The following is a 12,498-nucleotide window of genomic DNA, read 5'->3' on the forward strand; positions in this document are numbered from 1 at the left end:
ACACATGCAATAGGCCGGAAAAGGTCAAAGTCCATAGTGTGATTAGAGAGCATATTGTTACTGTGCAAGGAGACTTATGATCATTTATTGTACCAGATGAAACATTTTATATTTCATATGAAAGTGTGACAAACACATGCAGAAGGCCAGTAAAAGATATTTGCACAGGTATACAAAAAATCCGACATCAAAGGTGATTTCATTTATTTCAGAACTGCTTTTAGCCAGTAATTGGGACTAACATCAAAGGCTTCGAATTAAATCATTTGACGGTAATCCACTGTTTCCCTCTGTGGTGACGAGAGGAGCACATGTATTTCATTTACATGAGTGGTGATAGAAACAGCATGGAAAAAAGAAAAGACAATTTGCAGAACAAGACAATATAATAAAAGACAATATGCAGAACAACTACTGTATGTCTGCAAATCACACTTATATATACATACATATAGTTACAGTTATTGATTCTAAGAGATGGTCCTCTAACTCACATTTATCATACTTGAAGATGTGATATATTGATGCTTCTCTTGCTCAGGGCAGTTTGAGATGAGAAATAGCCAATTCAGCAGCCAGAGTCCACAGAGGATGAACAAAAAAAGGTAACAACTTACAATGCAATCGCCCTGAGGTAAATACTTTCATGGTGAGGCTCATCAATGCAAGTTATGTTTGGTGCTGGTGAGTATGCCCTCACCAACAATGGATGAAAAACATAAAAAACATTTGAAAGAAATGTTAATTGAATTGAATCAAAACCACAAAGAGTCTCCAAAAAAGATGAGCGGTGACACATCTTCAGGTCAGTTACCCTAATCCAGCCCATCTTGAATAACCATGAACTGGACAACTGAGAATCTTCCCAAACAAAAAACTATTAAAAACACTATTTTAAGTGTTTTCCAAGAAGGTAGTTTTATCCCCTATGGTTTTGCTCGCTTGTCAGCAGAATTATGCAGAAACTACAGAATGGATGTTCATTGAAAACTGAGCTGATTTCAGACATGCACTGAACTCTAGACATTTTCCAGAGATTTTCCAGATGGCTGCAAATGTGAGAGTCCAAGTCAGCTGCTCTGGACGATCTTTGGAGTTTTTCTTGTTGCGTTGAACCCGCCTGACTGGAACAATCTCCTGTTGTGTTCTTGATATGTGAAAGAAAAACTCTGGATAGTGTCTGGACCTAATTGTTTGGACATTTTCTGAGTTCATGTCTGAAGACGGCTTTGGTGAACGATGGGACATGGGTCATTTTTTGATGATCTTTAACATACTATTTTTTTTTTTTTTTTTTACATTTTCACTGATTTCCCAGAGAATAATTCATGGATCTTGAGGGGAAACAAATCGGGGATGTTTAGGAGACTTATATCTATGAGTGTTATAACTTTGGTGCAGCTTGCATGAATCTAAGGGGAATGTTGGGCCTGAGGTATGCGCTCCACTGAGTGCCATTCTAGTTTTTACTTTGCTACTTCAGTGTGGTACCCTGCATTAGCATTTTGTTCTGCCTGAGGAAGAAGACAGTGTTCACAACTCATTTTCACCTCAACACCACCTGCTTGCTGTATTTCAACTCCTTTTATCCATCATCTGCAGTCTGCTCTTTGGATACATTTTGCATATCAGACGCTCCAAACGCAAATAACTTCAAAATGTCCTGGTGTTAATTCAGTGTTTTGCATACGGCACTTCAGCAGGTGGATGCTTACCAACAAGGACTCAAACCCAAGTCATGCAGCTGGAGGATCCTCAGCCGCAGCCTGTTTTCATCCATCTGTAATTAGTCCCTTTTTTTTAATTTTTTTTAGAGCGAGTAGAGGAGGAATGAAACCAAGAGAGGCTGGGTGGATGAATCCGAATAAATACACCTTTTTATTTGACTGGTTAACAGATCTGATTATACAAACGCCAACACAGAGCTCTGAAATAACAGGACCAATCAGCGAGACAATGACTGTACATTCTTAATGTGACCCTCCTGTGTTCTGACCCCCTTTTGCCCACCCACAAACCTGCCCCCAGTAACTATGGAACTGAATCACTAGTGCTTCTTTATGTACAAATAAAGCTCAGCTACCCACCCACCCACCTAATCTATTCAGTGCACCGTCCGTTATCTACAGGTTTGAGCAGTACATTTACCAAGAGGGGAAGTTTGACCAATCGTAGAACTGGGTGCCATGATGGACCTTTGGTGCCGTCTACACAGGACGAGTGCTCCAGGGTGAACTTTGATTTTGTGGTATATTTTATTTGTCAGGTTTGGTTTGTGTAGTCCAACAGACATGGCTGCTGTAATAATAGAGTGTGCACTGTTTTTAAGAGGCTGTAGTGTAAGAGCATAGTCATGAAGTTTTTTTTTTTTTTTTGCCTCTTTGTTGAAATGCAAACAGCCAAAAAATACAGGTCTAGGTTGAAGTAACTTAACTTTCTTAATACGCTTCATTCATTCTCTCATTCACTCACACAAGCACACACACACAAATACTGGTATGTTTGTCCCTTCATCTAAAAAACAAAAAGACTGTTTGCAATTTTGTTACAGGCATATTTTTTAGTTCTCAATCTCTTCCTCTGGCCAAGCGTGACTGCCCCACACACATGATACACACAACCACACAATCATCCCTATAGTACCTAAGTGCAGTTTCTTCAACATGCGCTCTTCAGCAGTTCCTACAGTAAAAACACTAACTGTACCATCACAATAAATGGATGGATAAATTGCTTTCATTCTTGCAATCAATCTTGTCCAGCCCGCCCCTCACTTCTTCCCATCCCAACCTCCACACCACCATCCCATTGGTCCCCCATAGCCATTCACTCTCATGTAACAGACAGTCGTAACAGTAACAAATACTCGCCCTCAGTTTAACAGCCAGGAAGAGAAGAGAAGAGAAATAGGGAGGGGAAGGAGAATGAGGTGCGTAGGAAGATGCAGAAGAGAGGGTGAGGTCTTCATCTTGAGGAGAAAGTGAAAGAGGATGGGGGAGAAAAAACCCGATGTGCCCATCCCTCCGAATCCCCTACTTCCCTTCTTCTCCGCCACAACTTTGTAATGGAGAAGGTGCTGAGGCTGGAGGGAGGAAAGACACGGGAGGTGAAGGGTGACTGAGGGGGAGGAGGAGGAGAGCAGGGTGAAACGTGTTAGTCTTCATGTGTCCTGGCCGTCGGTGGCAGGGGTGTCGTTGGCATTGGGTAAGTCTGAGTCCGTCTCCCGGCTGGATATGCGGTCGAGTTCCGCCTGTACGTCGCTCAGGCCCAGCTTGGAACCTGCATCAAGTGTGGGTAGATACAGACGGACATTTAAATTAGTACAACATCTCAGAGGAAAGTAACTCAGAGGCCAAGAAGCTTTTATCCGGTGTATCAGTGAGTCATTACGGCACGATGCAATGAGCACATTGAACACATGGTTAAAATAAGATCTAGGTGAAATGTGAATAATTGATTAAAGTCAATGTGCCATTAGGACAGGGGCTTATTTTTTTTGCTCCCATGTTTTGTCATGAACTACTCAACAGATTTCCACAAAACTTCCAACATGAAAGACCCCATTCAATTTTGGTTTGGATCCAGACAAAGACAATGCAGGATTTCTTTTGCACTTAATTTAACACAGTGAGATATGGCGTTTTTTGACATTTTCACCAATTTCCCAGGGATTAATACAAGGACCTTGATCAAACATATTTAGGGAACTGATATCTATGAGTGTGGGAAATTTGGTGCAGGGGAACAGAAAGACTACATGGCAAAATGGAAACATCAGCCTTAGAATCACTTATGTAAATGCAGTAATATACATTTTATTGTCTCATACCTTCTAGAAAGGTGCTGCAAATAGACAAATTCTCATAATCATGTTTTTGTTTTTATTGCACTGAAAATACTTCAGTCATAACTTAACTATAATTTCTCCTCTTATTGCAATGAGAGGAAATTATCTTAATTACCCAGAAATTTTGTCAGTAAGCAGCAAAGTTCTATTCAGGTTTCTATGTTGTATTTCTACATCAGTGTGGAAACTACAGACTGTGTAGATATCAAGTTCAAAACACAACATTTAATAATCGGACCAATTTCGATAGGGCCTTCGCACTGTCGGTCCTCAGGCCACGCTTCAAGCTTTATTTTTTTTCTAAACACTTTGAGCAATTTTAAAAAAGTTTGTATTATCATGTCTCTAATGCTGCTTTTTGTAGGCTTCTGAATAAAATATGCTTCTAGCTATAAAATATGGTAGACATTCAGCCATTTCATAGAAAATGTGTAACGGGTTGTACACATTTTTATAGCCAATATGTTTGAATGCATCATAATTTTCCCCATTACTGCCCAGCCTTATTAACAACCATGTGCAATGCTCATGACAGATGTTAGTTACAATAAATGCAATGCAACATGCCAAACGAAAAGAACAATAAATAAATCAAATATAGGGGAGTAAAACGGAGGTGGTGTATGAAAAGGGGAAAGATCAGGGACGAAATGTAGGAATCATTATGGTGATAACTGGCATCTTCTATCACCACTGAAGTGGCAGATCTGGCCACTAAAAGGAGACCAATACAACTGTTATGGATCAACTTGTCATTATCAACATGCCTTTCTGTTTTACAAGACCCTGAGAAACGACTGTAATGTCATTTGCAAACACCTATTAGCAAGAAGGTACAATAAAAACATTTTAAGTTAAAAAGAACCAACAGCTTTTCTGAAAACAAAATGAAGGCACATTTTAATGTAATTAAAAATAACAGTGGGATCATCTCCTGCACCACTACGTTAGTCCTAAGCATAAGTTTCTGACTCAGCTGTGCATTTTCTTCCTTTATCTGCATATTGCATCAGTATATATAAACAAACCAACATCATTTATAGTCCTCAGGCCAGTTCTTGTCCTAGAATTTTGTGATACAGGAGGATTGATCCCAGCTTTGTTCCTTCTCAGGTGCTGGAGAAAGTTGGAGGCTCGGGGTGGGAGGGGATGGGAGAGGGATGAATGGATGCGTCTGAGAATGAAGTGACATACACAAGCAATAACAAATGAGGAGTGTCTCTCTCTCACACACACCTTAACGTGGCCAGCATCCTCTGACTAGTGCACATACACACACACACACACACATTATGGATGATGTTAATAGTGGAAATCCACAGCATTGACGATGAGTGTAACAAAATTGAGTCACAATGTTAAAAACAGGTTTAGAAATGATGAATGGTGTGTGGACTGTGTGTCTGATCCATGCACTCAGATCATGTATTGAGTCTTCCTCCATGTGGTCATGTGTGTTATGGGAGACAGAGGAGGTGAAAACCAAAAACAAGATGAAGAGTGAAAATGGAATTAAATCCTCAAACCAGGATGAATGATAATAAAAATTATAATAAAAAAGCAGTTTTGCTCTATCCTTTAGAACCAGAGCACTGTAACAACATGTCCTTAAGTGCATGTGTGTGTGTTCTCACCTGACTTGCGTACGGTTCCTGGAGTGTTGTTGCCACCACCCGGCGTCCCGGGACCCCCTGTCCCTGCCTTCTTTGTCAGTAGACTGTTAAAGAAGTTGGCCAACACACCCTCACTGGTCTGACCTGCAGGACACAAGAAGCAGAGTTAAAACACACACACATGCATACGGACACACAACAAGTGCAAAATATTGTTGCTACGGAAACTCATTATTAGATTAGTCAAATTTTCTCTTTTATACTTATATATGACCTGTATTGAGGACTTTGTATGTTTTGTGTTTAATCTTATTTGGGTGAGGTTTTCATATAAGCCATTACTGATTTCTACCACATCCGACATGTACATATATATTTACATTTCAATTATGTATTTATGTTGTGTAAAATAAACTAAACAATGACTGAACAGTGGTGATGTATGGTTCTGTGCAGTGACGGAATGGCGAACCTGACTGTGGCATGGTGTTTGCTACGTTGGCCGCTGCCGAGCGATTACTCGTCCTGGGAGAACCGGTGGGTGCTCTGCTCGTAGTATCCTGCAAACGACAGATTATTTCACACATATCAGCACTGGAGGGAGGTTAACTTTATTTTATGAGCCAAAACTAGAATAAAAAGGGACGCTCACCACAGGACGCCCTGCTGTCACCGCCGGCTGTTTGGCGAGCAGCGACTGCAAATTAGAGCACAATACACACACTCACTCCAATTAGTACTTAATTGGCATATCAAGAATCTCAAGTCAGCTCCCACAAGCAGCAAACCAACTGGCATTAACACAACTGAAAGGTTTTCTGACCTGCAGTTTTACCAGGAATACTTGGTCGTCTTCTGCTTGGATTTCCTTTTCGTGTACAATCTGATGAGAGGGGAGGAAAAACAAGTATTTTTCATAGAGTCTTCTTCACGTCCACCTTTTCTTAAAAGCTCTACTAGAGCAAATCAATTAGATTAGATAAATGTGTCATGATCTCTGCAGGTATATTGGGTCAAGGTTACTGCACTGGCTGTACACTGATGTATGATATCATTAGTTTGTGTAAAGGAAGTTTTTCAAGTTACGTTATGTTCAGCGGGAGCCCGTACCTTTCTGACTGGTGGTTTGACTACTACTTCCTCAAAGCTGTCTTCTGATTTTACTGTCTGGAAGTTCTCGTGAAGTATGGCAATCTTTTTCTCATTGTCCCAACCTGATGGACTGGCAGAGGACAGAGAGAGTTACAAACCAAATACAAATGGCTCTGTATACCTTGGACGGACGGACACACACAAACACTTACATGAAGACGGCATCTCTTTCCACCACTTGTGCGGGGCTGTGGAAGGGAAAGCCGTAGAGTCTGTGGACCAGATATTTGTAGAGGATGTCCAAGTTCTTCATCTCCTTCACCGACGTGTAAACCAGAGATGCACCGTCTGACACAACGGTCAAGGACATTTTCAACATCGCAATTTCTAATTACGGGAGCTTAAACAAATGGAAGTCAAACTAACGCCACAGTGATAAAAGATCTTTAGTAACCGAAGTACAAGAGAAAAACTGATTCTGGCTTAGACTAAGTGCTGCAATTACAGAGACTAACTAAGGCAGTGTACAACCTTGACTCATTTTAAAACACAATAACCACTGAAAATGTAATAAAGTTTCCACTCAGCATTGACTGATGGAATTATTCTGAAAAACGATTTCAACTGGGTGATCTGTGATCTTTATCAAAATTCACCTGATCCAAATTTCTGACCATTTACATAGTCAGCTGCCCCATTAAACAACCAGTACATAAATACTGTAGTTTAAATCTGTGTGACAGTAATCTTTTTTATGTTTCAGCATTGTATAGCTCACACCAGCCCAAAGAAGCAGCTGTGAGTAAATGTTGATTTGGTGAAGGATACACTGCAGACAAAAACTCCTGACGTGGGACTGGATGAAGTCCAAGTGTTCATCTCTGTAGTCGTGCTCCTTTTCCAAAGTGCTGATAGCGTCACACTGAGGACAGGGAAGGAGGCATCAGAGGTAAATGTGCGACAGTAGATGATTCCTAACAGATACTAATACAGTAGAGGATCATATATTCTCATATTTAAAAAAGGTATAGTATGTTAAAGCAATGTTTATAGCAGTAAATGTGTGTACCTTGGTGCAGACCACCACCACTGGAATGCCCAGGTTGTGTGTGAGTGTGTTGTCTCCTAACGGCAACAGCACACTCTCCTCCTCATCACTCCTCCTCTGCGGGGTACCATCCTCCCCACTGCCGGGCTCTGTGTACTCCTGGAACTGTTTTACAACTTCACACACACAAACGACACAATGAGCGCAATGAACACAAGCAATGTTAAGTAGCATTAACTGACCCGCCAAAGACAAAACCCAAGGGTGTGGTCTTGTCGTTTTAAATTCTTTGATAAATAAGCTGCTTATCTGAGAACTTATTTTTCATAGCTCTTGCAAAAACACACTGTGTTGTACTTGGTTTGATACTTAATCTACCAGTTACTCTGACTGCTGTCAGTATGACTCACGTCTTTGCTCCAGCTCCCGCAGCGTTTCCGGGGCGACCCGGAGTTTGTCGACGTGTTCCCTAGCGACGGCAGCCCACTTCTGGAGAGAGTCGAGGGCGTTCCACGGCCGTGACATGTCAACCGTTATCAGCAGCAACGTGTTGCTGATGGAGTCCACTGGCACGGCTACTCCCTGTAGACCTTTGTGGTAAAGGTCTCCATCTAACACCCAGGCATTACACCTAGTTTGATCTAAACGCACAGAAAATACATTCAGGTAAATACACAGTTCTGTAACAACCAGTACTCTATTTACTCTGTATTGATGCAAAGAGAATTACACATGGATGTGGTCATTTATTTCATGAACTGCATGGGGTCACTGGTTACCATCAATGTCGTCGTCATGGACACTGAAGTAGAGGTATTCCAGGCCACGCCCTTTCATGAACTCTTCAACCCCCTGTAGTTTTGCAACCAAGGTGGTCTTCCCCGATCCCACCTCACCTAAAAACACATGCACAGAAAATCAGTCAATATCATAGAGTGGATCAATCATGCCTCCCTGCTATGATAAAAGAGAATAATAATATTGCAGTTCAGTATTTCAACCATTGAAGATTTCAGTTTATATATTGTAAATGTGCAAAGCATAACATTTTTTGCAAAAGCATGTTAGGTGGCAAACTCACAGTCAACACATCAGACCACTTCTGTACAATTTTTCCTGTTCTCTATCATTCTATAAAATGGACTAGTTGCACACTATAAGGTTAATAAATGCAGGGTTAATATATACACCTCGCAAAAGTTAAATTGCACAAAAATTGGGCTAAAATCTAAGGTTATTTTATTTACTGATGAATCTGTATATTTAGGCATGATTTGTTTTATACAGTGAGAGCTTCACAGTTTCCTTAAGCGTAAGGTGAGAATTTAAAATAGATAATTTTGGCTGAACTGTCCAACATATAAAATATATTCAGTTTACTGTCACGTGAGGCAGAGCAGCTGCAACAGGGAAATGTTTGACATCAATGAGCAAAAATGCACATTGCATATATAATCTCTGTCCTTGTGACCATAAACAAAGCATGTAGCCCTCATATATTATGCATCTCCTTGCAGAGTATTGCATTTGCATTTGTCCCAGTATTACTGCTAACCTCAGACAGCACTCCTCTATTACTGTGGAGGCTACAAGGTGCATCCTTTCTTGAGCTGTGTCACATGAACCCACAGACAGTGTGGACTCTGTGCAGCATGAGCTCAGTGGGATGTTGTCGTGGACTGCATTACAAACTAATGGCACCCGACTCGCCGATTAGCTGGAATGGGTGGCAGGCTGCGGATTATCCCGGGCGGATGTGTAGACATTGTGTGTGTGCAAGTGTGTGTGTGCGCACGAGACAGGGAGGCACCGTCTCTCAGCTTCAATGGCCGCTTGCCCCCCCCTCCTCCTCGTTCAAACAACAGAGCGATGGTTTGTCTCGTCTCCTCAGCATCACCTGCACCTAGCTGTTGCTGCTAGCATGGCTGGATGCTAGAATGACTTGCAGTGCTTCAGAGGGGCCCGACTCTCTCAGAAGATGATGTAGTGTGTGTTTGTTTGTGTGTGTGTGCTCAAAAAACAAATGCACCTGTCTCCCCCCGCCCTCTGCTAGCCGATGCACCAGCTACCTGTTCGGACACAAAAGCAGCATCAGCCCGGGGGAGCATGCTAGCTCAGCTACCGAGGAGTGTTCAAGCCCAGCAGGGTGACACGATCACCGGCTGACGATGCCTACTAGCTAACCCCCCACAGTCACTCACACACAGACACACACACAGACAGACAGATACCCACCCATGACCAGGACATTTTTCCCAGACGGTAGCTTCGATCTTGAATGGGTTGACACCTCACTCAGGATGGTGGACCTGCGGACAGAGGAGCCCCGTTACAAACACGACCTGCCCGTTCGTTCATTAACAGACAAAACAAACAACCGGGTGGCAGCAGCTAACGAGGCTAGTGCCGCCGCCGCTGCTGTGTCACCGGAGCCGAGGCAGTGTGGTGCTGATGCTAAGCTACAGCCCCGCTAGCGCGCTAGCTGTCAAACCCATCCTCATCCCCGCAGCACAATAGACCCTCTGCGGCTACACACTGCCCCGCCGCTCCGCGCACAACCGACCCGCTGTATTCAAAACAAATCCCGCATCGCCCACCAGAGATCCTGTCCGTCATCCTCCTCCGGGTTGGAGCTCTCCAGTGAGCTCTTGGGTCCGGCTGAGGTGGAGGATAATAACGCACTCCTCCCTGACGTCGCCATCTTCGCAGGGCTTGGAAACAGCGAGTCGGAGCGCCCGGATGTAGCAGCCGTGGTGCTAGCCTAGCAGAGCCTGGTGCACAGAGCGACCCACAGAGAGCACGCCGCGGCCGGGGCGTGGTCCGACGTCCCGCACAAAGCCGGACTCACTGCTCCATGAGCTCATCCGCACAGGGACGGATCACACCTCACCACGCATCATCATTATGCCATGTTTACTATACATGAACTGGATACTTATGTAGTAGATTTATGAGGTACAATGATGCCAAATTACTATGTTTGTGTTTTTTTTTTTACTCAGTGGCGGTTTCAGGGTTTCTCCAGATCAGGGGCCATGAAGGGGCCCCAATTCACACATAGGGGCCAAAATACATGTTCAACATCCATGCTCAGATTCTGATTCAGGAAGGTGCACATTCAAAGGGATAGTTCACCGGGAAATGAAAATTCACTCATTATCTACTCACCACTATGCCGATGGAGGGGTGGTTGAACACGGTTCCAGAGGAGGATAACAGGGGACATTAAGGCTAAAAACATGGTGTAAATGACGCTATTTCGAGTCGAATTTGAATGTCGGGGCTTACAGACACTTGAATGACACCACAGGAGCAGTATGGAGGCTTTTCTTTTCTGTTGTTTTTTTTACGTTTGAAGAAGTATTGGATTGGGCAGCAATGCTGTTTACACCTGAAACTCTAAAAGTGTTTTGTGGACTCAAACACTTTACCCATCCCTCCATCGTCATAGTGGTGAGTAGATAATTAGTTAATTTTCATTTTTCGGTGGGTGAACTATCCCTTTAGGGTTATTCCTTGTTTACTTCTGTTTGCTCTGTAGCTTTGAGCAAATCTGCAGAATGTGGTGGAAGCCTTCATCTTGGACTTGTTCCAGTTCTCGTAGACCCAACGCTTGCAGTCACTGCTGACGTGCACGGTGAAGACGGTCTTGAAGGAACGCAGGCCCGGGCGAGTGATGTCGTATCCCACAACTCAGACCATGATCACAGGAGGTGTCTCCACAATAGTCACAGCCTCCACCACTTTCTTCTTGTTCACTTTTGATCCAGGTTGGTCGATACACGCATTGAATGTATTTTTGAAAATTGTTCCTCATTCAAGCACATTGTGTTCTTCAAAAAAAAGTTAAAAAGTAAAATAATAATTTTTAACAAATTGTCACATTTATTATTAGTAAGTGACTAGGTTTTAAAGATCACTGACAGGACAGGCGCACATCCGGGGCCAGTCAGATTTCAGCTGGGGCTAGTGCCCCCATGAATACCCCCCTGGCCCCATCCCTGGGTCCGCCTATGTGTGTTGAATGTAGCTATTCAGGACACATCATTTGCATATTCAATGTTGTTACCTATTTCCTGTAATTTTGTGCCACTTTGTGGTTTGAGGCAATTCTCCCTCACATTTCCTCAGAAATTATGTATCACATTTAAAGTCCTTTATATGTGGACATAAACAAAAACAAACATCAGTCCATGATGTGTGTGCAGGCTGCAGGGGGGATTAATGTATACGAATATATGTATTGTGACTGATATCCTATATAATAGTGAGTCTGCCAAAGCTTAGGCTATTATAATATATTTGGCTTCATGCTTGTCCTGGTCCATTTATCTGAAGAAATTATCAGGATAAAAGGACTTTTAAAAAGCCCCTGAAATCTGTTTTCTACAAAAAGAAATCCTCTTTAATACGCTGCCTGCCAAATCAATGATTTTATTTGTGAATAACATGGCACTGGGCCCTAAGCCTGGGATTGAGATAAAGCTGTAAAACCGTGTAAGAATTAGATGCACTTCAAATGAACTAGCCTTTTATATGCATAAGCTACATGAGACGTTGAGAGCCAGAGAAATTTAAAACAGGTTGAACAAAATAATAAAATATCAGAATTTAAAAAAGTTAAATTCCCCTCTCTCTCCTGTAATCCCAAATATCTACGGATAATTCATACCATCCAAGCTAACTGTATAACAAACCCATGATTAAAACACTGTGGCCGATAACAATAAAAACGAAGATAAGTCATGATTAAACACTACACTCAAAATCAAATCAACTTAACAAAGTGGAATGATTACACATGATCACAAGTTTGGTTGCTTGAAGCCATCTCTTTAGTTTTTGATGATGATGATGACGACTTTTATTATTCAGAGTCAAGGTCCAGATACACAACA

The 12,498-nt window shown here is 42.3% G+C and overlaps 1 protein-coding gene across 1 annotated transcript; it reads right to left on the reverse strand.

The window, feature by feature from the left end:
• Positions 1 to 1,851: 1,851 nt before the first annotated feature.
• Positions 1,852 to 10,424, reverse strand: dync1li1 (dynein, cytoplasmic 1, light intermediate chain 1). The gene is made up of 13 exons (XM_035183394.2): positions 10,198 to 10,424; positions 9,836 to 9,909; positions 8,380 to 8,496; positions 8,011 to 8,241; positions 7,622 to 7,776; positions 7,381 to 7,474; positions 6,765 to 6,900; positions 6,571 to 6,682; positions 6,284 to 6,343; positions 6,113 to 6,157; positions 5,933 to 6,020; positions 5,482 to 5,604; positions 1,852 to 3,279 (listed from the first exon to the last, which is right to left on the reverse strand). Exons 1-13 carry the CDS (start codon positions 10,299 to 10,301, stop codon positions 3,161 to 3,163), a joined length of 1,458 nt encoding a protein of 485 aa, XP_035039285.1. The 5' UTR covers positions 10,302 to 10,424; the 3' UTR covers positions 1,852 to 3,160.
• Between the last annotated feature and the right edge of the window lie 2,074 nt (positions 10,425 to 12,498).

This window comes from Hippoglossus stenolepis, chromosome 17, assembly GCF_022539355.2.
Source record: "Hippoglossus stenolepis isolate QCI-W04-F060 chromosome 17, HSTE1.2, whole genome shotgun sequence".
Taxonomy (NCBI): Eukaryota; Metazoa; Chordata; class Actinopteri; order Pleuronectiformes; family Pleuronectidae; genus Hippoglossus; species Hippoglossus stenolepis.

Coding starts and splice junctions, on each gene's coding strand:
- dync1li1 (XM_035183394.2), bottom strand. CDS start 10,301: ATGGCGACGTCAGGGAGGAGTGCGTTATTATCCTCCACCTCAGCCGGA. Junction 9,910..10,197: donor GATGACGGACAGGATCTCTG/GTGGGCGATGCG, acceptor CTCTGTCCGCAG/GTCCACCATCCTGAGTGAGG. Junction 7,777..8,010: donor GCGGGAGCTGGAGCAAAGAC/GTGAGTCATACT, acceptor GTGTGTGTGAAG/TTGTAAAACAGTTCCAGGAG.